Source organism: Gopherus evgoodei, chromosome 1 (genome assembly GCF_007399415.2).
Source record: "Gopherus evgoodei ecotype Sinaloan lineage chromosome 1, rGopEvg1_v1.p, whole genome shotgun sequence".
Lineage (NCBI taxonomy): Eukaryota > Metazoa > Chordata > Testudines > Testudinidae > Gopherus > Gopherus evgoodei.
Window position 1 is genome coordinate 276298250 of NC_044322.1, and position 26165 is coordinate 276324414.

The following is a 26165-nucleotide window of genomic DNA, read 5'->3' on the forward strand; positions in this document are numbered from 1 at the left end:
CAAACCGCAGGGAAGGAGACCTGCTTGCTCGGGGTTCCGGGACCGAGAGAGCAAACCGCGGCGAAGCTGGTTTCCTTTCCCGGTTTGCTCTCTCGGTCCCGGAACCCCGAGCAAGCAGGTCTCCTTCCCTGCGGTTTGCTGGCTGGCTCCGGGAACGCGAGAGCAAACCGCGGCGAAGCTGGTCTCCTTTCCCGGTTTGCTCTCTCGGTCCCGGAACCCCGAGCAAGCAGGTCTCCTTCCCTGCGGTTTGCTGGGTGGCTCCGGGACCGAGAGAGCAAACCGGGAAAGGAAACCAGCTTGATTACCAGAGGCTTCCTCCTTCCACAGAGGTCAAGAAAAGCGCTGGTAACTGTCTACATTGGATTACCAGCGCTGGATCACCAGCGCTGGATCCTCTACACCCAAGACAAAACGGGAGTACGGCCAGCGCTGCAAACAGGGAGTTGCAGCGCTGGTGGTGCCCTGCAGATGTGTACACCTTCAAAGTTGCAGCGCTGTAACTCCCTCACCAGCGCTGCAACTTTCTGATGTAGACAAGCCCCAAGTGATAGCATTCTACTCTTTTGGGAGGGAATGGAGTCAAGAATTTGGTGGTGCACATCCATTTGAAGCTGCTTGGAATCAGTAAGTTGCTATTGAAATGACCAGGATAAATAACTGGTAAGGCAGTCAAGGTTAATGATAAATATTTTGCATCAGATGATCATCTTAGGTGTATGTTTGTGTTATAGGCAACAGAGCTGTCAACAGTATTGTTAGAAAATGCTATTTAAACTGTACATTGTAAACTGAAATTCTGCAGGAATGTGTTTGATCTTGATGATCTTTCACAAGGAAGTTAGAACACTTGCTTTTGATAACACTTTAACCGTAACTATTCCTGACTTTTACATATTGTCATTAATATTTAATGTTTTAACATCAACAAACTGGCCCTGAATCACTTTTTCAGAATTTTTAAATTTCAAAATTCAATTTTTCCTTCCCATTCAGAACCCCCTCCTCCAAATACCTGCATTTCTAGGGGAAGGGAAATTCTTGTTTCTGACCAGCTCTAACAGACACTTTGTAAGCCACCCAGACAGCAGAATTATTCAGTTGCCTGCGGAGGTGGTATGTTTTTGAAAGTAACTGAAGAGCACCCTTTCAGCTCATATTAGCACTGGTTTACTACCTGTGGGAATCAGAACCTGACTGCTGGTGTACTGAAAAGGAAGTTGAATTATCTCTTCCACTTTTTACAAAGAGGTTCTCATGCTTCTTATATTCTACTAAGCTCAGAAGCAATACACAAAGGAAGCACTATTGGGATAAAGAGGAAGAGCCAGAAACAGAACATCTGATAATCAATTACTGTTCTTCCAGCATAAAAGGCTTTGCTGCTTGACTGTGTAAAACTGCCCCCTAGTGTTGGCTCTCAGGTACTACAGGAGCATAGAAAGCAGTACATCAGTCTGCTCATGCCTCTCTATTTTCTTGGCATTTGTCCTCCAGCAGGAGTAGACTATATGAAGTCACTGAAATGTCTGGGAGATCAGACAGCTGCCACAGAAAGCATGGTGACAGCATATGCCGAGTTGACTTCACAGTAAGGGTGTGGGTGGAGAAGATGTTGACCTACAGGGGAGGGAAACCCCTTAAAACAGGTAACTTTGAAAGTTAGCAGAAATGGCACAATAAGTTAGAATACACAGAAAGACAAATAGATTTGTGGCTGAGCAAAATATATTTGGAGTTTTTGCCCCAGCATGAGTGTCTCTGTTTAAGGCGAGAATCCTATCCTGAAACATCACATGCATACCCTGGAAAATTTAAGGTGCTTCTCAGTTTTCTTCTTCCTTCCAATTGTCTTATAAAAAGAGACACTCGCTGAGGTTTGGATGGTGAGTGATGGTAGGCTGCAGCATGATTGGGGGGAAAAAAGTGTCCATAGGCCAACATTTCCCATTTAATCCCTATAAAAATGGGCTTTGCCAGGAGACTGCTGCTTCCAGGTCCAGGGGACAGTCCAGCTGCAGGAGATGACTCCCTCTTACAGCCCAGCATTAGAACAGTAGGAGGACGGGTTCTAGCATACTACTAGGGTGCAGGTTCACCCTATGACTTTAGACGGTGCTGGAGACGCAGACATGATGGAAAATTTCCTTCCAGCTGGCCTGCCATTTACAAGTGTAGTTCTGGAGGCTTCAGGTTTGATGGAAATACTTTGTGGTAGGTACCGCCCCAGCCCATGTAAACTCAAAGGGGATAGACGTTTAAGTATCTGGCTAACGGGCTTTCTTTTTCTTCATTTTCCCACCAGCCACCTTCTTCCTGACACCTGTAGCTCCCTCTGTGTCATCATCATTGGCCTCATCCCGGGATCGCTTCTTTCTCTCTCCCTGCTCCCGCAACTCCTGAAAAAACAAACACCCCCCCCACCGCCATACAAGGTGAGCGATTGCTAGAGCTCTCCACATTCAGAGAGAAATTCAGGGCAATTGAGAGAGGCAAGGGACAAAGTGAAACATACCATACGAGCACATCTCTGGGCTTCAGCCACACGCTCTGTTAGCATCATGACCTCCTCCTCCTGTGTGGGGAATACAGGCAGCTTCTTGCCAATGAGATGCTCAATGCGCTGGAACAGTTCCACATCATACCTGGAAAAATGAAAGCCTGTACAGATCAGTCTTCCCAGGAATACTTTGGTTCTCTTTAGCCACAGCCTCCACCCCGAGACAGCCAGCCATATGTAGCTCCTATCAGAGCTCACCACACTGAATTCTGCCTGCTCCTCAGGGCAAAAAAGATGTTCCCTACTCATGGAGCAGGAGGACAGGTGTGTCCTACTCTGAAGCAGCTGGAAGAGGCAGGCACACCCTGATGGTACTTACTGAGTCACAAAGGTGATGGATTTGCCAGACCGTCCAGCTCGAGCTGTCCTCCCCACACGGTGAATGTAATCCTAAAAGCAAATATCTCCGTCAGCAACAGGATGTGCTCTGCTAAATAATGAACTGAAAACAGTCCCTGGAAATGCGCTTTGTGCCCAAGTATACTGACGCCCCAACAAGCAGCAAGTAAATGGCTATGCAGGGAGGACTATTCATTTCCTTAGGACAAAACAGAAGCATGAGGGAGGGGAGAAACAATGGTCAGGATTTATGCTCAAAGGAGTAGCATGTGTAGCTCCCTGAGAATTGAGGGGATGGCGAAAGCAGCTTTCTAGTTTGTTCTCTGGCATTAAACCATCTCTGAATTATGGTATAGGTATATAAAACAGTGCCTCTCCTAATTTTTTCCTTTTCTGACAGTCAACTGCACTGCAAAATCTGCAGGACAAAATTAAACCATGATATAAATAAGGTGAAATATCAAGACATTTTTGGGTACACCCTGTTGGACTGTGGAATAGTCTACGGGACATGGAAGTTCCATTGCAAGGGTCATTTAATACTAGACAAAAGCTCTGGAGAACATACAGTGGGAAGCAGCTTTGAGTGGGCAAGACGAACTAGATCTGAAGTCTCCCAACTGATCTGAGGAGCACTTGCTGGTTGTATGGCACTAATTCATTTCCTAAACCACAGTAAGGCAGATAAAAATACTTTAGCCACTTTTCTATACTTGCCATTGGTTTGTTATATGATTGCAAAAAATAAGAGGGGAAGAGGTCTGAGACAGTGAATTGCAAGGGGAGGTGTCCACAACTAACTATTAAGATGTGGTCCACTTTTGAGAAATCCTGGACTAGATGACCTAGTAGGTTTATTACTCCTAATCTACCCGTAGTCTTTTCATAATTTAAGATCTTCAAGAACAGGGACTATGTCCCTCTTATTTGTTTGCAGAGTCTAGTACACCATAAGTATTACATGAAACAATAGTCCATTTTAATTTCTAGAATACTGAATATTGTTTACCTAACAGCAGGTATTGAGCTATAAGTTAGTCTTAACAAGTGATGCCATCAACTTGAAAAGTCACATCTGATAATGCTATGCCTTACATAGAGAGATGTCCAAAGATTACTCTTCAGATTTAGTAAAGTGTCTATTTCAGTTTGATAAATTTGTATAATTTCACAGCACTCTAGTCTAATCAGTTTCTCCCTTGCAAAGAAAATTGTTATGAACACAGAACAGAAAAACCCTAACACTGACTGACTTTTTAAAAAACAAACAAAAAAGTCCACAACATACAGAAACTGGAATCATCATAAATTGGACTATTTCCCAAGATTAAAGTGGATATTTTCCCTTTAGCATGACACAACAGAAGCTGCAATTTATCCCCCTGGCCCTCCCCACATGCACAGAGAAAGCAATCCCTAATTATCACGCCCCTGTTCTGCAGTACACACCAATGTACCCAAAAAGCAAGACCAAGTAAAAATGTCACCATAGAAAAGAAACGCTACAGCTTCATCTAGAAGAGTGACCTAAGAGCTCCAGTCAGCAGAGGAGAAAGAAGAGAGTCTTCCATACTGAGCTTCGGTGATCAATCTTAAGCATCAGTGGATAGGAACCCCCGGTTATCAAGGTGAGTATCTCACCTTGGAATGTGTGGGAATATCAAAATTTATCACCACATCCACATGTGGGACGTCCAGACCTCTGCTTGCAACATCTGTAGCCAGCAGAATGGAACGGGACTTTGCCTTGAACTTGTTCAGGGATCCCAGTCGCTTATTCTGTGATAGCAGAAAGAAAAATAAAGAAACAAGTTTATAACTCGAAAGTTAAGGAATCAAATAGCAAAGGACTGATCCTATTCTTGTTAAACTATTGTTATCCTTTTGTATACAGAAGGATTGGGAGATCCGATACTGGTACACTGGAATTTGGTGGCTGCATTAATGTTAAATCAAGCTCTAGGGAGCAAGCCCTACACACGTTATGGTCATGACACAGTGGCACATCCTCATCCCATATACACCTACACAGCAAGGAGTGGGATAGGCTACTACCTGACTCATCTGTCCATGGAGGGATATGGCAGTGAAACCCAAGTTTCGGAGCAGGAGAGCTGTCCTTTGCGTGTTGTTGCAGGTACTGCAGAATATCATGAAGGAGTTCCCAGCCAGTTCATTCAGGATATAAACCAGGTAACTGTCCTGCAAGGTTCAACACACACAGTAGTGGTACAGACTACATGAGAGCAAAGGACCACTTCAACCATAAGCCAGAGAAGGTCAGAAAGAGCAGGAGGAGTGTAACTATGAAGAAGGAGCAAGAATGCTTTGCGGATGGGGAGAGAAAAGAGTCATTACCTTGAATCTGGAGGGGATGAAAATATAATGCTGCTGCAGTTTTTCAACTGTCTGATATTTGGAGGAAACAGCACATTTAACAGGGTTCTTCAGTGCAGCACGCTGGAGCTTTTGCACCTGAATGAGGAATCAAAATAAGTCAGTATTAGCAAGATTCTAATCCTCCAGCAACACAGCTCTAAGGCTCAGTCTACACTACAAACTAGGAGAATGATTCCCCTACTTGTGTGCAGGTGCTAGCTCTCAAGATAATGTGAGCATGAATGGCAGTGTAGCCATGGTAGCACTGGTAGTGGAGGCATGGCTGGGTCATGCCAAGCATGTACCCACCAGTTTTAGGCAAATTTGTACACGGCCAGGTTAAGCCATGCCTTCACCACCCATGCTTCCACGGCTACGCCACTCTTATACTGGTGCTAGCTCAATGAGAGATAGCATGAGCATGCTTACACAAGCAGGGGAATCACATCCCTAACTCATAGCGTAGATGTAGTCTTAAGGAGGAGGAAAGGGGTGTAGAAACATTTATCAGATAATCCATGACCCCTTCTCCCACTTTCAAAACACACAGGCTGATCTGAGAAAAGTTATGCTCTCACCTTCTTGGTCATGGTGGCAGAAAAGAGGAATGTCTTCCTGTCACGGGGAATCACTTTTAGGATCTTATCCACCTGTAAAAGAGGGAGGAGGCAAAACCTGCTATTGAGGCACAGTAGAAGTCAAGACATGCACACCTTCAATTAAGTGTTCCAAGCAGAGGATGCAGAGAATACATGAATACAGGCCCATATGCTAATCTGTCTGATATGGGAGGAGTGGCCATTGCAATAAATCCCTCTCTTCTTTTAAAGGAACCATATAAAATGAAGCTGCATTGTGGGCTGACACACCTAGACAGTCACCATGGACCCCAAAAGTCTACACACAGTATATCTGCAGGAGTATGTACATCAGCATGTCCACCTAATGAGGACCACCACCACAAACATTTAGAGAAGAATCCAACAGATTTTAACAGAGATTAGCTCATTTCTAAAGTGTTTAAACCACTGTGTAGAATTTAAGAGAGAATTCTATGGGATGTTAAAAGTTACATATAATTTACTATTAAGTTTTGTGGGATAGTTTAATAAAGCTACAGCAACATTTCATTTTCTATTACAGCGCTTCTCAAACTTCATAGCACTGCGGCCCCCTTCTGACAACAAAAATTACTACACAACCCCAGGAGGGAGGGATTAAAGCTTGAGTCTGCCCAAGCCCTGCCACCCCAAGGGGGCAGGAAGGCAAAGCTGAAGCCCAAGGGCATCAGTCTGGGCAGGGGGCCTTTAACCTGAGCCCCACTTCCCCAGGCTTCAACTTCAGCCCCAGGCCCCAGCAAGTTTAATGCCAGCCTTGGCAACTCCATTAAAATGAGGTGGCGACCCACTTTGGGACCTGACCCACAGTTTGAGAACTGCTGTTCTATTAAGTCTTATAGACATTTAGAATGGTTTCTTTAAGACTGTATTGATTTCATCTGTTAAATTCTATAGGACTTTTCCTTTACAGCGGGTATCGTAGGCCTCACCTCTGTCTCAAAATCCATGTTGAGGATCCGGTCAGCTTCATCCATAACCAGGTACTTAAGAGCTCGCAAGTTGAAACCTTTTGTGTTCTCCAGATGGTCAATCAGACGGCCCGGTGTTGCTACCAACAGAATCAAAAACAAAGGTAAAGGTGACAGTAATGGGAAAAATGTCCCAGAATGCAGTCCATGTGAGGAGGGAAGAGGCACTGCAAGTGAGGAGGGAGGGACTCTGCTATAGAGTTGGCTTCTTTTGCCTAAGATTGTAAAGGCAGTCACAGCAGTATGGAGCTGTGCTGGGAACTGAAGATGATTGGTGAGAAGCCAAAGCAGACTGATTTTCCCTGGATGGAAGAGCTCCTGTGCACCAGAGCTGTCTTAAAATGAGACCACCAGACCAAGCTTTCCAAGGGGAAAAGTTGGCCACATCAGAGGCATCCTGAGAAGAGCTCTAGACCATGGTGTTTGAGTTCTTGGGGGAAAATAGGAGACCAGTCCCAAGGCAATGTGGCTGGACCATTTTGAGATGAGCTTGCATTGCATCCACTGTCCCTTCTTCAAAGCCAAGAGGAACATACTGAGGTTACACTTATTGCTCCCTCCAGACACATATAGGAACTTCTAACAACCAACACCACCATTTCACATTCCCTGGGAGGCCTGTGATCTTATGACAAGCATCACTCTACATGCTGATTTCTTACCAATTATAACATGCGGCTTCTTGGCTAAGGTCAGAGCCTGTGCCATCATGTCAATTCCACCCACAATAACCGCTGTGGGAAAAAAAGAGGCAGAGTGAGTCCCCCTGGAACAGAACCAGTACAAGCCAAAACTATAATCAACAATCTACCTATTCCTGTCCCCTCTCAAATCCACCCACAATTTATGTATAGGAATTTAAAGCCACTTATCTTAATAAGAATTCTCTTTAACTACATTTTGGCATCCCTGACCAGTAACTGTCTTCCCCCAGATATCCTAATCCAGATTTCAAGTCCTCAGCTCATTTACTGTCATGGCCCTATGTTTTCCACAGTCACAAAGCTAGCTGCAAAATCCACCCCTTGCTACTAAGTTTAGCTTCAAAATCTGTGAATTCATTCTGAGTTCCTAGCCCTTATGGTTGCAAACTAAACCTTAAAACATTAATTTGAATATGTAACTGCTGCAGGGAGTCTGCAAAGAAAGCCTGATAGGTGTGAACTCCTCTATTCAGTTCATTGGGGTGGTGACTCAAATTTATGGCTGACAATTTAACATGTGGTTATGGGTGATCCTCCTCACTTCCCTCTTGGGAAACGTCCACTGCCTGGATGTACACCTCAGAGATGACAGACTGCTACGTGCTCTTTCTCACACTAAAAGGTTATATACCACCACCATAAATACTACCCCTCACCAATGATCCTTTCCCAGTCCCATGCTCTATTCCTCTATCTCCCCATATTCCATAGTCTCTATTCCCTTTCTTACAGTTGAACAGCTTTCTCCTACTCCTTCAAATTTTCACATAGTAACATCTGAACTGTACAATTCTGAGGCCCATTAGAAGGCTACTCACCACTTTGGACACCAATGGAGGATCCAAGGGCTTCAAACTGCTCTGAGATCTGGAAGGCGAGCTCTCGGGTTGGGGTGAGGACAAGAGCAAAGAGGCGTTGGGGTGTTTCCAGCAGTGTCTGCAGGATGGGCAAAGCAAAAGCCCCTGTTTTTCCAGAGCCTGTCTCTGCTAGCCCGATGATATCCCGGCCTAAAAGAGGAGAGGTGGAGGCAAACCCTGTTATACTAGAGAGATGCCCTCCCAGCATCATAAGAAAAAAGAGAAACCCATAATGAGATCTGAGAGACCTGTACCAGCAAGTACTCACAGGAGTGAGAAAACAACAGGTGCAAGGACACAGCACCCGAACAGGGAGCCTCCATAGATCTTTGCAGCATTTAAACATGGTTTTATTCCTATGTAACTGTTAACTTGAATCCCACAATCCCTTTTATCTTTCCACTAGGTTCCAAGCAGCATATAGTTTGTCTTAGAACTTCAGGTCGCAATCTCTCACTTTACATTTCACTAAATCCAACCACTTTATACACCATTGCCCTCAAATGATTAAATATGTCCAATAAAATTATCTTTGTCACTTCATGACTGACAAGGAAATCTGGTAAAGTTTTAGACATGTTTCAGGGCTTAGGAACCTTGCTGCAGACAGATCCAGTAGCAGTACCAACTTTGCTTTTGCCAAGACGCCGTCTGTTCTGAGGCACAGGCACATCTTAAAATAACCCCAATCCTTGACTTCAACCAGGAAAGTTCCTAAAGTGTAACTAATTTTAGAAGTACTAATACCTATGTGGCTTTTATTCAAAATGTACCTGCCAATAAGTAATAGAACAAGCAAACACTGAAAAAATAACTCACCTTTTTAAACATGTTATTGAATTGTCTTCTTATCCCAATAGTGTTCATTTTATGAATATTCTAGTGACTGCGTTTAGTGACAGGAATGTTAGCTAAAAATGTACCTGAAATCAGCAATTACAGGATGTTCCCAGAAAGCCATTTTGAATGAGCAATTATTCACTCTGGAGACCTGATGCTAAGATACACCTTCTTTCAGGCAGACAGCAAAAGTCTACCATGCATCTATTAGAGATGTAAAATGTTATCTGACCATAACTGTTAATCCACAGTCTGCACCAAGCCAGCCAGAGTGACCCCAGTATGGCTGGAGGGACCTTGGTTAATCTGTTAAACGATATAATTTTAATCATTTAACTGACTACTTTTTTTTAAACAATATTTACATACCTAGCATCTATGTGACTAATCAAGACAGCTGAAATTTCAAATATTCACTATGAACTGTTAATGAAGTTGCTACAGAGCAAGATTTATTTACTGGCATTAACTGGAAAATAGTTTTGAGAAGATCATGATATACAGTAATATTTTACAAAGAGGAAAAATAAAATTTGTTGAATTATATGCTGTGAATGTTTCATCCAGCCCCATTAAACAGCATGTTTACCCAATGCTATATCTTTATAGTGCACTTCAAAACTGAACAGCAATACAGGCAGTGAGGAATACTGTATTCATCTAAAATCGCAGGGGAGGTTTAGGGTGACCAATTGTCAGATCTGAACTAGAATCTGGACAGGATACTGGAGTTAACATTCATGCTCCTGTGGAAAGTGAAGCACTGTCTTCAATCACCTCAAGAATTAGAGACCTTTACAAGATTCACCCATGTGAAGTCTACACCCTTCTTCCCACACCTGTTCTCAGAAACAGAAAAGCAGACTTTGCTCACCTTGGAGAGCCATAGGAATAGCCTCAACTTGAATTTTAGTTGGTGTCTTCCATCCCAACTGGTCACAAGTTTCACACAACACATCTGTTACTCCCTGAGAGTGAAAGAAAAAAGGAGACAAACATCAAGAAATGGCCAAGAACTACCAAGCTAGCTAATCAAATGCAGCTGACGTAGTTAAGTCCCTCCCAGTCAACCCATGGACACTCAATACTGCACCCACAAACTATGGGGATCACTTTTAAGGAAATCACTCAATTAAAAAAAAAAAGGAAAATCTGTCTTAAAATGTTACCTCCTATTACTACAAGTACCTGCTAATATCATTATGATTAAGATCACCCGGGGGAGGGGGGACGCGGGGGTATGGGGAAGGGGATTTCTTTTTTCCAGTTCATGCATTCCACAGCACTTTGTATACAACCAGTTGCATTTCCTCATGTCTTCCCCGTTACTTAGTTCGTTTTTTCACATAGAAATGGGGCAGAGAAAGGCATTTAAGAACAGAATAATGTAATTTTAAGAGAGAAAAAAGTTACCTGGGGGCAGAGGGCTAGGACAGATATAGCATCTTCAGCTACTTTAATTCTTTTAATAACCATACTTTATGTTAATAGCATCTCTTAAGCTCTCATATCAAGAGTAACTGAGGGCCCAAATGAAAGCTGGACAGTTTGCCAGTTAATAACCCCCACTCCCTTCCAGGATACCCCTGATGCAGAGAGGCAAATAGTACCAGCACAGCACACCTGGAGGGCTGCGTGTTCAGGGCCCACAGCAAGTGCTGGCACCAGATCTACTTTCAACTCTCAAAGATTAAGCAATAAGCAGCAAGACTCAGCAGGCGAGGAAGGGCACAGGGTGGCATCACCTCAGGTCCCAGGCAGGCGGAACGGGAGCGCTCGCTACGGTGCTTGGCCCCGACACCACCCTCGTACCGGAGCCCCGCACAGTCTTCAGCGGCAGGGCGAGGCGGGCCGCGCGGTCCTTCCCAATGCACAGGTGGGCAATGGAGACCGAGGGAGCCGCTAGCAGAGCAGGGGACTGAGCCAGATGCCCAAGTCCCAGGTTAACAGCCCCCCCTCCCGCGTGCCCCGCAGGGAGCCGGGCGGCCAGCGTGTGACGAGGGCGGGGGACGGACACCGCGCGGGGCCCAGAGCAGGGCGGACCCGGACAGGAGACACCAGGCCCAGGGGAGAAGGGGGAGGGGGGCTCGTTCTCCGCTTATCTCACCAGGTCCTTGAAGCTCCGCGGCTCCTCCGCCTCCGCCGGCCCCTGCTCCGCGTCCGCGTCCGCCGCCGCCATCTTCCGCTTCACCTTTGACCCCCACCGCGGGGAGCGCCGGGACACGTGGCTTCCCGAGAAGCATCGCTTTCCAATGACGTCACATCTCGTATTATGGCGACGGGGCGGGGCAGGTCTGTCACGAGGCCCGGCCAATCGGACGCAGAGCATTGTGCGACTCGCTGTCCCAGCGCGGCGGGCCTCCAGCCAATCAGAGGACGCAACCCAGGGCGCAATGGGGCGGGGCAAGTGAGCCGTGTTCTTTCCTGGTTCTTGAGAGGTGCGTGTGATGAGAATACGGCGGCGGGAGGGGCCCTGGGAGCTAGTGTGGTGCGCGTGTGCTGGGTGCGCGCGCGCGGCGGGAGGGTTTGGGGGGGGGGGGGCGCTACAGGGAGCTCCCGCCGGGGGCCAGGCCGCATGGCGGGCGGGCGGGCGGGCGCTGAATGTGTCAGGTCTGTTCCCCCAGGCAGAGTTGATCTCCAGTGTCTGCATCAAGGTGAGACCTGGCCGGCCTGGTCCGCTCTGCTCCCACTGCGCTCACTCCTGCTGGCTGCTTTTTGCCACCGGCTGGGGCAGTAGTTCAGAGCTCTGGGAAGGGCGTTACTCCCGGCCGGGGCAAGGGGGGTTTGTGCAAGTGTCACCTGATGATCAATATCAAGTTGCCCATAAAGCGAGTGAGAAAGGAAGCGGAGAGCTCAGCGGCGTCTCATTTTGGTGCTGTCAGTGGATTGTGCTTGGCCAGTTCCACCATCCTCACTGATCCATGGTGGAGTCAGAAGGCCAGAGGCGAAGAGCAAATCTGGGACTCATCACCCTTCCCTGCAGAGCAGGAGGAGCTTGCTATGCTTTGGTGATGGGCTGGGGTGAAAGGAGGAGAGATAACAGGGAGAAGAGGGAAATACCAGGGAGGTGCTCAGGACAACTGTAATAGACGCTTAAATTAAATGTATATCCCAAATAATTAAAAAAAAAAAGGACCAAAAAATGCCACAGTGGCTAAACAACAGAGTAATAGAAGCAGTTAGTGGCAAAAAAGGCATCCTTTAGAAATTGGAAGTCAGATCTTTTTAGGAGCATAAAATCAGGTAAGTCAAATGTCAGAGTATAAGGCAGGCTAATACAGAATCTCAGGAGGCAAAAACTAAGAGCAACATTTTTGTAGGTACGGCAGAAACAGGAAGCCTGCCAAACAATCAGTTTAAAATAATTATTCTCAAATGAAATAGACTATATGCAGCAAAGGAAAATAAAACATTCACAACTCATTTATTGGCATAAAAGGAGAAATAAAATCCTCATTCATGGCATCTCTATTGAATATTTTAGAATCGATGACAATATTCCATATAAATATAGTGGTAAAAAAAAGCTTTCCATGTTTAGGGTTTATATTAATGAAAAAAGAACAGGAGTACTTGTGGCACCTTAGAGACTAACAAATTTATTTAAGCATGAGCTTTTGTGAGCTACAGCTCACTTGTTCGGATGCATAGAGGAAGTGAGCTGTAGCTCACGAAAGCTCATGCTGAAATAAATTTGTTAGTCTCTAAGGTGCCACAAGTACTCCTGTTCTTTTTGCGGATACAGACTAACATGGCTGCTTCTCTGAAACCTGTATTAATGAAAAGTGTGTTTAGTGAGATCATACTCACTTTCTCCTAGGTGCAGGATAAGGGGGTGTCTTCTTTGCCTTCTACTTCTATCCCCAAAAGTAATTGTCTGTATTCAGAGACAGTGCAACTCCCTGGGGTTTGTCTTTCCTGTATGCTGCTGCCCTGTCGATTTCACATTTCTCTATTGACTTTGTATGTAAATGATGCCCATTGTGTTACCTTACAAAGCTTAATTTACACCTCAACAAAGACAGGTGAATAAACATCATTTGTTTGACGGAAAACCTGTCTGTCAACTGTGCCTTAATACAGACTTTAAAACATGTTTTCTTTATCTAAACATAACTCCTTACACAGTGTCTGTACATACATTTCACAATGCTATTAATAACCAGTATGACTCCAGCTTTCATTTAAGACCTCACATGACATTCTTTGGTGAACCAGAATATAAACACCATAATCAGGACAGTCCAGTAAACCCCCTTGCCAGTTGGCATTAAGAGTTTCTTGGGTCACAATTGCATAAAAGCTTCAGATTTCTCAAAGAGAACAAAAATGTCTATATTAGCAGCTCTCCAAGGCCAGGCAGTGGAGCACTGGTGTTCAGCTGAGCGTTATCTCGTGGTCTGCGGAAAACTGGCAGACTTTGTGGAGATGCTTCTTTTCCTTGTTTCCAAGTGTTAAATCGCACCTAGAGAGTTAAACTTTAGAGCTGGTTGAAATCTTCTGTATCTGTGGAAAATTTTAACAAATAACTCCCCCCCCCCCACAAGTTTTTCATTCAAAGTTTTTATTTTCCCCCAGAAATTTGAAAACCAAAATATTCAAGTTGGAAATCTTGCTGCCTCATGGGAGTTGTAGTTCAGGTGTGTCAAGCTCCCATTCTCTTCTATTGGCTGGACTTCCTGATCAGATAACGTCTCCCATGATGCAACATGGTCTCCTATCTATGAGAGGTTTGGTGGTTTTTCATGGGAATCCCTAGCTATGATCCATTATGAGATGTAGTCCAGCTGGAGAGCTTGCCTCATAGAAGAGAATGGGTATATGAAGCAACTGAACAACAACTGCCATAAAGCACCATGTCAGCATTTATAAATCAAAATATTTCAGGTTTTGAGTGAAATATTTTTATTTTGGGGTGGTTAATTTTTCAATGAAAAATCAACTTTTTTAGATAATTTTTGTTTAATCAAACACTAATTTTTCTGTCAAAAACAGTTTATTGTTTTCAGCCAACCCTTGTAAGATTACCTTATAGTCTTTCTAATATTATTTTTCAAAATAAACTATTTTTGATGTGCCAGAGAGAGAACAGCTGGGAGGATGGGTCCATGCAATTATGAATGAAAAGGGAGCTGTTCAATGCAGCAACCTTTCTGTTAAGTTGTGCTCTGTACTATGCAAAAGATTGAGAATCCACTGATGTTTACTATTGATTTCAGGCAGCAATGTTCCTATAAATACCCCCTAATGGCATAAGAAGGAGTGAAGCTAATGTGGCTGTCTGGCAGATTGAAGTTATTTTTAAAGTTTCAGCCATATGACCTCTGGTTATGTGAGGTCACATGGGGTAGTAGAAGAGGAGACGGATCTGTGGTAGCAGGAGCCCCGGACAGGTATCAGTTGTATCTACTCCTGCAGCCCCATGTGTGTAATGCATGTGTGCACACACAAAAGTGCACGGCCAACTTAGGGGTGCTGAATATCATTCACCTGACTTAGAAGAAAGGATGCTAAACTGTCACAGAATTTGTGTTAGACTAGTACAGTGATTCTGATTTCAGTGGAACTTGTGAGGCGTCTTTCTGATGAGCACTCTCTCAATCTAGAAAACCTGGTTGGGTGGAATTGAGGAAATGGTGACATAACTGAGCATCTGTCAATGGATTCCAAATGTGCTGTTTCCTGTATTCCTAGGACAATGAGGAAAGTAAGGGGAAATTCAAATAAATGTTGTGTGACAGGGAAAGGAGAGAAAGCCTGAAACAATACCCAGGACACCATCGAGAATGGAACTACCACTTCCCACAATGTTCAGGGGCAGAAAATACTGGAGGGGGCTCTAGACTAGACTCTTCAAAAGTTGGCCAGTAGCCAGATCACCTTAGGCTGTGATCTTATCATATGTTAGAACTAAGTCGTGTTAGGCCTGTCAGTACTTAGGTGGGAGACTCACAGGAAAAGCTACGGTGGTGCAGGAAATGGAGTTGGTGATACAATAGGAAGTCACTCTTCCCTCTGATTGAGTGAAGTCACTGCCCTTATGCTGCCTTCCACTGCTGCAGGTGTTATCTTTTGGAAGAAATGTGAAACCAAGGACCAGATCATTAGTGGCTATTAAGGGTGTCCCTGGAGTAGGAATGTTAGGTCTGATGTCTTGGCCAAATTCCAGATTACATAATTCTAGTTTGCCTGAAGATGAGGGGATGGATCACTTGATGATTACCTGTTTTTTTCATTCCCTCTGGAGCACCTGGCATTGGCCACTGTCAGAAGACAAGATACTGGGCTAGATGGGCCTTTGATCTGACTCAGTATGGCTGTTCTTATGCTCTAAGATTTCTTTTGATAAAAGTCTACTTCCTGTCCTAACGTGTTGGGTAAGTTGATGTGTAGTTAAACACCTGCCACTTCCCATGTTTATGGACACTATAGGTAAAGTTGTTTGTAAAGCACTTTGGGATTACTGAGGGTGAAAGGGACTAAACTAAATGTAAAAATATTAGTATTTAGTATTAGATATTTTTTGCTGATGGGGGTCCCACTCAGTACTTGGATCTTCCCTCGCATGATTAGTAAAACCCATCTAGGGTTGGGTATGACTTTGAGACCTTGTTAGGACAGTCCTGTGTATCTGAATGTGCACACCAGGACTGGAAGAAACCAAATCCTAAAGTCAATGGGCATTTTGCCTGAGTAAAGATTGAATTAAGACAGAAGTTTCTGCCTGGCTGGCTGAATGTGGAAATGAACCCTTTGACTGGATCTCAGCTTCTAAGCAGCTAATTGAAAGGATGTTCCTGGGAAGTTGGGAAAGGGGAGGGGAGGGCAGGAAAAGAAGCAATTTATATTATTATTGCCACCCAAATAATGAAATGAATTGGAAAACAGAGTTAGTCTTTCAATGATTTATTTACCATAAAACAAACACCACTCATGATTAAGACTAAGTTTTAGTCACAGGTATTTTAGGAACAGTCATGGACAGGTCACAGACAGTAAACAAAAATTCACGACCCGTGACCTGTTCATGACTTGTACTATATTCCCCTGACTAAACCTTGGGAGTGCCATGGGTGCTCGTGGGGGGGTGGGCATGGGTGCTTGGGGGGAGCGGCCTGGGAGTGCTGTGGGTGCCTGGGGGGGCAGTCCAGGGGGCTCAGCAAGTGCTGGTGGAGTGGTCTGGGGGGCAATGTGTGTGCTTGGGTAGGAGCAATCCAGTATCCCCACTTGTGCTGGGGAACGGTGGGGAAAGAATTAGCAGGACTGGCAGGCTCCCTGCTTGACTTCTTGGAAGTGGCAACATGTCCCTCCCTAAGCTTGTAGGTCTGTGTGCTGCCAGTTCCGCAGCTCCCATTGGTCGGGAACTACAGCCAGTGGGAGATGTGGGGGCGGTGCCTGCAGGAGGAGGCAGCGCATGGGAGAAACATGTTGCCACTTCCAGGGAGGCCACCCCCACAAAGTAAACGCTGCCCAAAGCCCTCACCTCCTCCCGTGCCCAACCCCATAGCCCTGAGCCCTCTCCCACACCCAAACTCCTCCAGCTGCTGTTGGGGGTGAGGGTGGCGGTGACCCGAGACTGCCCCAGCAGTGGCCAGTGCAACTGGCCCAGGGGTTGCCTGAGATGCTCGGGCTACCCCAGAGCGAGGTGCACCGGCTGCTGCAGAAGTCACAGAGGTCATGGAAAGTCACGGAATCCACGACTTCCATGATCTCTGTGACAAACTCGCAGCCTACTCATGATGAATATTGAAAAGAAAGGGAGAAGCTGTGACCAGACTGGCTGGTCTCTTCTAGCTGATCTTCCTGTGCTCTCTGGGCTGAATTGCATGTTGCTGTGGATCCAGGGCTGTCCTTAGCTGGCCAGGAGTTAGTTGTGGGGTATTGTGTTGCTAGAGCAACGTTTTTAGAGATCACGCAATACGTCTGTACTCACACCAAGATAAAACGCTTTCACTCACATGCAATCCACAGGGCCATTTTCATGCACTCAGAGACATGCGCAAACAGCACTCGTACTCACACAAGTGGAGATGTGCACAGACTTGTACACCCATTACTTATATGGTATGGATATGCGGGACTGATGTTTGAGATCACATACGCATACAATACACCCACCCATCACTCCTCCCACACCAAATATACACAACACTGCTAGTACTGGGTCTTTATTTACAGCGTCTGGTAGCCAGAAAGGCAGCAGGGACCCAGCACTGGGGTATGGATGTTGTAGAATATCAGAGATCACACACATAGAGAAATACATATACACAGACACAAAATAGCTTCAGATTCATTTCATTGAATCAGCGTCACATCAGAGTCATTACTCATGCGTGGCAATCATTCTCGAATGTGAGATTCTCTCAGTGACAACTGCTTTTGGTTTTTTAAAGTACATAAAACCACATGTTCCAAGAACATGGGAGGGGCATAAAAGAAGAACAAGACTTCAAACTTTGCTACTCTGGCTTGGCTTTTCCCCTACCAAGAGTTTCCTCTGCTTCATACATTTAAATCCTCCTCTTTTGGTCATTTTTTCATCCCTGCACTGAGATTCTGAAGTTCCTCGTGTATAGCTTGTTCTGCATGTGGGACTGAAAATGTACCTAGACCTAAGCCTTTTTCCTACTAATCTAAAGCTAGCTTCCAAGTCCTCTCTCCTACATCTGTCTTAGCTACTTATATGCCCCCCTTCCCCCACAATGTGTAAGCACTTCAAAATATGCAAAGTATTGAGTTCCCAATATGCCTGGGGGATAAGGAAATGCTATTATCCCCATTTTGCAGATGGGGAACAGAGGCACAGAGGGGCCAAGTGAGTTGCCCAATGTCACACAAGAAGTCTGGGGCAGAGCAGGGTCTCCTAAGTGCTAGGCTAGTGCCCTAACCACTGGACCACCTATCTCTTCTACATCACTCTCTTTCATGAGTACCAATATATATCCCAACCGCAGAATCCTCCACAGCACTCGCTAACAGTGTATTGCTGTCTCATGAGACCTGCCACTTTCACATTGATACCCCAAGACACCTAACTATTGACATCTCTAGCTATCAAATCCCCTGCCACATCTTACAACTGAAACATCCTTTTTGCATGAGGAACTGTTACTCTCCTCTCCATATGTCAAGAGGCAAGCCCTCCTGTTCAGGGATTTGTTCCCCATTTCCACTTTTTCCCCCTCCCATCCTGAGAGCTGTACTTGGTTTCCTGCAATCTACATGTTTTGTGCCTGTTTGAATTCAGACAATTCTCTTCCTTTTTGATAGGGTGTTGCGCTGGCTGGTGAGTCAATAGGAGACTGTCCATCAGATATTTGCCCTGTGGAATGCTTCCCTCTGGGTTGGAAGCCATTCTTTTTAACATTCTTAAACATTTTTTCTTCTTTAAATACAATTCTAAAGGCTTAAAATAACTCTATATAAATAAATAGGAAAAAAATCACAATTTCCACTTTGTCCCACAGCACGTGGCAAAGAAAATATCTCTTTAAAAGGGAAAGAATACTTTTTGGTGGATAGCGCCTGCTGATATTACGTGTGCTGTACTGCCATCTAGTGGATATAGTTTGTCACATCTCTGGCTACTTTAGTAGGAAATTTGTGAGTGCTAGATATATCAATAGATCTCACTCCCTTTACCTCTATGAGAAGAAGAATTCACAGGTTATTTACAACCAGGGAGCAAGACCAGGCAAGGAGCCTTTTGATCTGACTCCAGACCCATTCTTCTCTGCCATCATGGAGCAGCACCAAATGGGAGCCAAGGAAATGTGGGCAGATTAGCCTTTAATCCAGCATTTACCCTACTGGTCTTCCACTAAATGTAGGCTCTGGAGTCGTTCTTGTCATTTACTCTACAGGCTAGATCTCCATCATAACCTCAAATTTTAGTTCAGTACTGCAGGGAGGTAAAAGCATCAGCTCCCTTTTAGAGACATGTTTGCTCTCATATTTAAATCAGAACCTTGTAACTTGTTCTCAGCTATGGGGATGGGTGCCACGAATGCTTGTAAAAATAACAGCAGTAATAAAAATAATGACTAATATGGCATCTCTAACCCCACACTTTTGGTTTTGGCTGTTTCAGCTGGATGATCCCTGGGGTTTGATGGTGATCCTGGCACTTGAGCTGGGGTTTCTTGTGTTGGAGGAAAGTTCTGCTCTGGATTCTAAGAGTTCACAGACTTCATCCATTGCTCTGATGCAGGACTCAAGGTTTTCAGCCAGTTTCTGGATTTTTGCCTTTAGCACAGCTTGGCTCACCTTTGTGACCTCCCTTGTGTACTCCGGCACAAGAAAGTTGCGCGAACCGTAGAATACCATGAAGCAGATGGAATTGTACAGTGAGATGGAAGCGTTTTTCTCTGACTGAAGCAACAGGGGGTCCATTGGGCCTTGTCCACGGTGGAGGAATTCTAGGCAGCTCAGGATTTCCCTCATCTGGTTCTGACAGTTCACTGCAATCTCCTGCACCCTTCTCAGTTCCCTGGAGTTAGAGAGCACTAAGGAGAGATCGGAAGTGACATTGACAGCCCCTCCGGCAGAGGCTACTCCCAGGCCCACGGCAGAAGCCAGGAGAGATGCCCCTAAAGTGGCAGGGCTCAAGGAGAGCCCTACGATGGCTGTGATTGCTCCTACTGCACTCAGGGAACTTCCAGTGATGTTTGCAATCAGGGATCGCCTGCGCAGCTTGTTGATATTTCGTGCAATCTCGCGAAGCTTCCTGATCTGGCCATGCAGCTTACTTCTCTGATTCAGCAGCAGCATTTGGAAGTGGCGTGTAGGGTCCAGTGCTGGAGGAAAGGTGATAGCATCTCTCTCCATGGCCCTGTCAGGAAATACAAACAGATAGGCTTTACTCAGCCAGTCAGTCTTAAGAGTGTGTGTTTTAGGATTGGTTCAAGGCTCTGTCTGTTGTTTCAAGGTAGTGCAAGTACCAAGGAGGTGAATCCCAGGCACCTGTTCCTTCATGGAGATCCTATGGGATTTATTCTGGGTTCTTTCTGTTTAAAGGTGGTGAATACAGAGACTGATGAAGGGAAGCCTAGAGGGATAATCCCAGGGACATGGATTCTCAGTGGAGGTCAGGTTCCCCATGTGGAGTTGCAAACATATTTCAGGAGGGTCCCACATCCATTATCTTTTTCTTTAAGGTTAGTTGTGAGTGAGATCCTGAAACATTTTTCTATTGTCACTGTATGAAAAATGTTGAGAACCATATTTCTAGGGTGAATTTGAATGGGAAGATAGTAAAATAAATGATTAAACAATCAATTTGTAAGCCCCTAGAGCAGGGGTCCCCAACGCGGTGCCCGCAGGTGCCATGGTGCCCGCAGGGGCATCTAAATGCACCCACATCCTGGCTGGCGGTGGAGCATCCGCCAAAATGCTGCCGAATTTCTGCGGCGTTTCGGTGGCGACGCCTCTCGATGACGTCACTTGCCGACAGCAAGTGACGTCATTGAGAGGCGTCGCCGCTGAAATGCTACAGAAATTCGTCGGCGATGCCTCTCGATGATGCCACTTGCCGCCAACAAGTGACGTCATCAAGAGGCATCACCGCTGAAATGCCGCAGAAATTCGGCAGCTTTTTGGCGGATGCTTTACCGCCGCCACAGTCCTTCGTCTGGTGCCTGCCAGACGAAGAGGTTGGAGACCACTGCCCTAGAGGATAATAAGGTGATAAGTAATAGCCAACATGGATTTGTTAAGAACAACTCAGGCAAAATCAGTTTAGTTTCCTACTTTGACAGAGTTACTGGCCTAGTGGATGGGGGGAAGCTGTAGACATGATATATCTTGATTTTAGTAGAGCTTTTGATACAGTCCCACATGATTATTTTCCAGGTCCACTGGAAGTAGGACAAGACCTAATGGACTTATTCTGCAGCAAGGGTGATTGAGGGTACATATTGGGAAAATATTTCTGATTATAAGGATAGTTCTGTAATAGGCTTCCAAGGGAGGTTGTGGAATCCCTATAATTGGAGGTTTTTAAGAACAGGCTGGACAAATACCTTTCAGGGATAGTCTAGGATTACTTGGTCCTGACTCAGTGTGGGGGATTGGACTTGGTGACCCCTCGAGATCCCTTCCAGCCTTACATTTCTATGTTCTCTTTTCAGGCATTGTGTGATCATTACTGTGCTACTGGTGTCCTGTACTTAGCTTAAGGGAACATAGAAACAATCTAATGATAATGCCTAGCTCTTTGTAAAGCATTTTTCATAGTTGATTTCAAATCACTTTGCAAAGTATCATTATCCCCATTTTACAGATAGGTAAACTGAGGCACAGAATGAAATGACTTTCCCAAGGTCACATAGCAGCAGAGCTGGGAATAGAACCAAGTCTCTTGAACCCCGGTGCAGGGGCGCCACTGCCTCCCTAGCTAGAGCAGTTTTGCAAAGGAGCTACAAATATGTGTACACTGCAGCCAGTGATGTGATTGCAGCATGTGTAGCTGTACAAATCTGCCCATGATCCTGGATATTACTTGGGCAGATAGTCTGCACTGAAGTCCATGCTGCCACGCCTTTACTGCTATTGGTACTTGCGCTAGCTAGAATAAAGCTTGCTTGGGTATGTCTACACGACCTGCAGTCACACCTCACACCTACAGTGCAAGGGGTTCTTGGGACAAATTATTTGGTGGCCTCAGAGTGTGGCCCCCAACTCTTGCTGCTCTCGCACTTTTCCCTAAAATACTTAATTTGCATTAGGAAAAACAAATAAATATGCACATATACACGTCCATATCATTGTAATTTATTTATTGCTAACTAGCAAGTCTGCTGTGACAAGTGGTATTAACAAACGTACAAGTATCACTTGTCACAGTAGACTTACTCAGCACCAAGTCTGGGGACAAATTAAGCCCTGGCTGGTGGATCGGGGGAGGCAGCAGGGTACAGGGGCGATGCGGAGGTTGGGGGGGGAGGTGTTGCCCAGGGGAGGCGGCGAGGGGCCGGAGCCTAAAGCCCTGTGGCTGGAGCCCGAAGCCTTGTGGCCAGAGCCTGCCTTCCCTGCCACGCCTGGGCTGAAGCCCAAATCCTGAGCCCCACTGCCCCTGGGAAGGTGGGGAGTTCTCCAGCTGCCCAACTCATTCTAGAAGCCCCAGCAACCAAGGCTGTCCATCCATGCACACCAGGAGGCTGTGGCCACAAGAAAAACCTCTGGTGATCACATGCAGCCACGGTGGCCGCATCTGAGAAATACGGAGACAGACCCTTAGAGGTTGTTTCCTATCTGATACAACTTCATGTTGAAAGACAGGCAGCCACTAGAGTGCCAGAGAGTGAAAGATTTCTGTGGCAGGGATCCTCACCCACCCCATCTCTAGAAGACACAGGTAACCAAATCAACACATTAACACTATTCTCAATCACCATTCCTGTCCCCTAAACTGGTACAGATGACAAGCACTGAGCCAAACATTTGTGCAGAACATAATCTGACATAATAATAATATATAAGAAATCAATTCTGGTAGCCCCTTAATCATTTGTGCTACTGATTTTCTTGCTGAGAAAATGAACATTTTCTTAAAAAGAAAACTGCAGTCTCACAGACACTACTAGTAAAATAATAATTTTAAATATATCCCCCTCCATTCCAGGCTTTCCTGTTGTCTCTCCCAATTTACAGGGAGAACAGAATCTCCAGCTGCTCTCTCCCTCCCCCGGTTTTCAGAAAAAAGTTCCCTATGTATTTAATTATTTAAATAGTAGTAATAATAATATAATTAATAATAGAAAAGTGCCTGAAACAGACCAAAAATATTTCTGGACAGAATACTCTTTCCTAATCATTGGTGCTGAAGGGGTCCCGAGGAATAATTTTTCCAACTTACCTTTCGTTTCCAGCCAATCTTGCCACGGACAAATTTTATGCTGTTTCTGGATGAACCCAATTTATAGTTCCCACGAACCAATTGCTGCAGTGGGAATGCTTTGCCTCATAGTGGGAGTTTGCCATTTCCTGCTCCCCTCGTCCAGAAGGATGTGACACACTGGAAAGTGATCTGGAGACAGCGCAGCTCACATCATGTTCAGGAAATGATCCCGTCAAATGAACATTGTGTGTTCGCTTTTCCTGAAGTGCAGGAAAAAAAAAATCAGACTATTCCTGGCTCCGAATGAGAGCATGCATCCTCCTAGGGGAATCACTGCCCTTCCTCCCCTTTAAATAGCTAGTGACTTTATCCAGTACTACACCGACTGGGATGAGTGCTAGCCAGTCAGCTTGCTGGATGAGTGAACCCTCATGTGCGTGTAACAAATAAGGAATAAATAAAATACACTTTCAACCAATCAGTTTATTTGCTAAGCCTAGTGTACTTTTGAAAACTGAACTCTGATGGAGATCCTAGTCCAGGGGTGAGCAAACTTTTTGGCCTGAGGGCCACATCGGGGTTGCGAAACGGTATGGAGAGCTGGGTAGGGAAGGCTGTGCCTCCCCAAACAGCCTTCCCCCTGCCCCCATACGCCCCCTCCCACTTCCCACCCTGACTGCCCCCTTCAAAACCCCTGACCCATCCAACCCCCCCACTTGTCCCCCTGACCGCTCTCTCCTGGGATCCCCTGCCCCTAACTTCTCCCCAGGATCCCATCGCTATGCAACCCCCACTTCCTCTGACCACCCCCTCCCGGAACCCTCCCCCAGCCCCTTTTGGAATGTAGCCCTGTGAACATGGGCGGAGGACTCAGGAGGAGCAGGGACAGCTGTGCAGACAGAAAGAAAGGCGGTTTCTCCTTCAAAGCGTCTCTTCTCTCTGGCTGGCTGTACTGCTGCCCGGTGCTCCTCATGAGTCCTCCGGCCTCCACACTCCTGCCACCCACACTGCCTGCCTGCTCCCCTGGCCCTGCAGTGCAGCCCCTCCCCCCCTGCGGGGGGTGCGTCGGTGCTGAGCTGCCCGAGCGCCCGGCCCTAGGGCCCCGTGTTGTTGGGGGGCCCCAAACCAGGGCAGCCTGTGTTCCCTTGTAAATCTGCCCCTGAACCATGCCGCCTGGCTGGAGCCAGCGTCACCACCGTGCTGCTGGCATGGTGAGCTGAGGCTGCAGGGGAGGGGGGACAGTAGGGGAAGGGCTGGGGCTGGCTGGGAGCTCAAGGGCCAGAGAGGATGGCCCTGTGGGCCGGGTGTGGTCTGTGGGCTGTAGTTTGCCCACCTCTGTCCTTGTCCCTGACTGGCTGCAGCACACACGCGACGTGAAAGAATCACTGGCCTACACCAGGGAAGCTGTCATTGGTGGCGAGCAATTGGTGTAGCTGCACCAGTGCTGACTCTTGAGTGTAGACAGGATCATGCAGAGGTTTGTAGTGACTGAGCTAAAAGAGGTTTATCCCTTAACCCGACTTCGTTCTGTTTGCAGTCCTTACCTGTCGCATCATATTGAATTGAAGCTGTACACTCCTCAGGGTAGGGACTGTATTTATATTTCCCTTTTTTAGGTGCCTAGCATGGTATAGGACGTTCAAATAATTTGTGCCCAGAAAGAAGGGGTGCATTTGCTGGATAATTAGTCATGATGAATTAGTAACCCAGCTCTAGTCCTAACACACCCTCTGGCCTGCCTTTACACAAACAACATTGGCAAAGAGCAGAGCATATTCCAAGAGATGGTAGCCTCAGTGGTATTCTTTGTATTATTGACAGTGTCACTGACCAACCCCAAGTATAAGCTTAAAATCCTCTTGTAATAGCCAGCTATCTACCTATGCACACAGGATGTCCTTTCAGTTATTAGTCAGGTGGTCTCTCACCAGAAGTGTTATAAATAAGCAGAGTTGAGGATGTGTTTGTTGGTCTGAAGGTTTGCATGGCACTGAAGATGGGAGGATGGATGTGGCTGAGGAGATAGTGAAGACAGAACAAGTAGGCGACCCCTGCCGATAGTGTGTGTGTGGGGGGGGGGGGAGTGAGAGCAGTGGCTTCAGCAGTGTTACTAAGCATGCTCAGTCAATGTAAGCACGCTCAGTACAAGCCAAGCAGCAAATCGGGGTGGGGAGGGGGGCACAGGTCTCCTCTGGACTATTACCATGCATATAACAATATGCTGTTAAGGACAAATATACTGGAAGTACTGACCTAGATATCTGTGATTAAATGAACCCCAGCATGTTTCATTTGTACAGCTCATTGTATTCCAGCCCCCACCAATGGAAACATTTGACTTTTAAAAAATCTCAAAACGGAAAAAAAATTCTTTTGATTAGCAAGTTTTGACCAGCCCTGTGCATTTGGTTTGCAACCTCTCTTGCAGAGCTTAAAACTTGATGAGGCCTGGTGTACTGCTGTGAGCACAGGGCTAGGAACTAAGAATGTCTGAGTGTTAATTCTGTTGCCGGGGACAAGTCAAGTATCCACTTGGACTCATGTGCCTCCTCTGTAAAATGATAAGAATATTTATCAACATCACCCAGGTGTTGTGAAGATTCATTAATTAGTATTTGTCACATGCTTTGAAGATGAAAAATGCCAGGTAAGTGCCAAAACTGTTTTGGTGGGGAAGAGAATGTGCATAAATGCAGCTGTGAATGGAATGTTGTGTTGGGGCTTCAAATACGTCACCAACTTCTGGAGATTTGACAGGCCAAAAGAGGTGTGTTTTTTCCATTGTATTTGCTCAATTGAATTAGCGAAACACAACTAAAAACCCTCTAAAATTCTTGTACGACTGCATTAAGAAAATGGTTGAGTTGTTTAAAATATGCTAGCCAATACCTTTTCAAAACCCAGGTCTAGTCTACAGTACAAAAGTTTGCTGGTATAACTATACAGGTATAACCTGCCTAGCATAGGTGTAGTTTATACCGGCAAAAGAGGACTTTTGCCAATATGACTTATATCAGTTCATCGAACAAAATAAGCTATGCTGGTTAAATAACTTTTTGCA

The 26165-nt window shown here is 45.7% G+C and overlaps 2 protein-coding genes across 2 annotated transcripts; both read right to left on the reverse strand.

Annotated features, from left to right (window-relative positions):
- Window positions 1-975: 975 nt before the first annotated feature.
- DDX47 (DEAD-box helicase 47) lies at window positions 976-11608 on the reverse strand. Its single transcript, XM_030548220.1, has 12 exons — window positions 11372-11608; window positions 10139-10232; window positions 8386-8574; window positions 7526-7597; window positions 6825-6943; window positions 5854-5925; window positions 5255-5371; window positions 4952-5098; window positions 4538-4675; window positions 2877-2947; window positions 2513-2642; window positions 976-2396 (listed from the first exon to the last, which is right to left on the reverse strand). Exons 1-12 carry the CDS (start codon window positions 11591-11593, stop codon window positions 2268-2270), a joined length of 1500 nt encoding a protein of 499 aa, XP_030404080.1. The 5' UTR covers window positions 11594-11608; the 3' UTR covers window positions 976-2267.
- A 5808-nt stretch (window positions 11609-17416) lies between these two features.
- Window positions 17417-23556, reverse strand: APOLD1 (apolipoprotein L domain containing 1). The gene is made up of 2 exons (XM_030548230.1): window positions 23123-23556; window positions 17417-20098 (listed from the first exon to the last, which is right to left on the reverse strand). The coding sequence occupies exon 2, from the start codon at window positions 20092-20094 to the stop codon at window positions 19354-19356; it is 741 nt and encodes a 246-aa protein (XP_030404090.1). The 5' UTR covers window positions 20095-20098; window positions 23123-23556; the 3' UTR covers window positions 17417-19353.
- Window positions 23557-26165: the final 2609 nt, after the last annotated feature.

Bases quoted from the DNA above. Each gene is read 5' to 3' on its own strand.
- APOLD1 (XM_030548230.1), bottom strand. From the start codon at position 20,094: ATGGAGAGAGATGCTATCACCTTTCCTCCAGCACTGGACCCTACACGC.
- DDX47 (XM_030548220.1), bottom strand. From the start codon at position 11,593: ATGCTCTGCGTCCGATTGGCCGGGCCTCGTGACAGACCTGCCCCGCCC. The intron at 8,575-10,138 runs GTGAGCAAAGTC...CTCCTCTTTTAG, and splicing joins TATTCCTATGGCTCTCCAAG to GCCGGGATATCATCGGGCTA. The intron at 6,944-7,525 runs GTAAGAAATCAG...TTCTGTTGGTAG, and splicing joins GAAGCCGCATGTTATAATTG to CAACACCGGGCCGTCTGATT.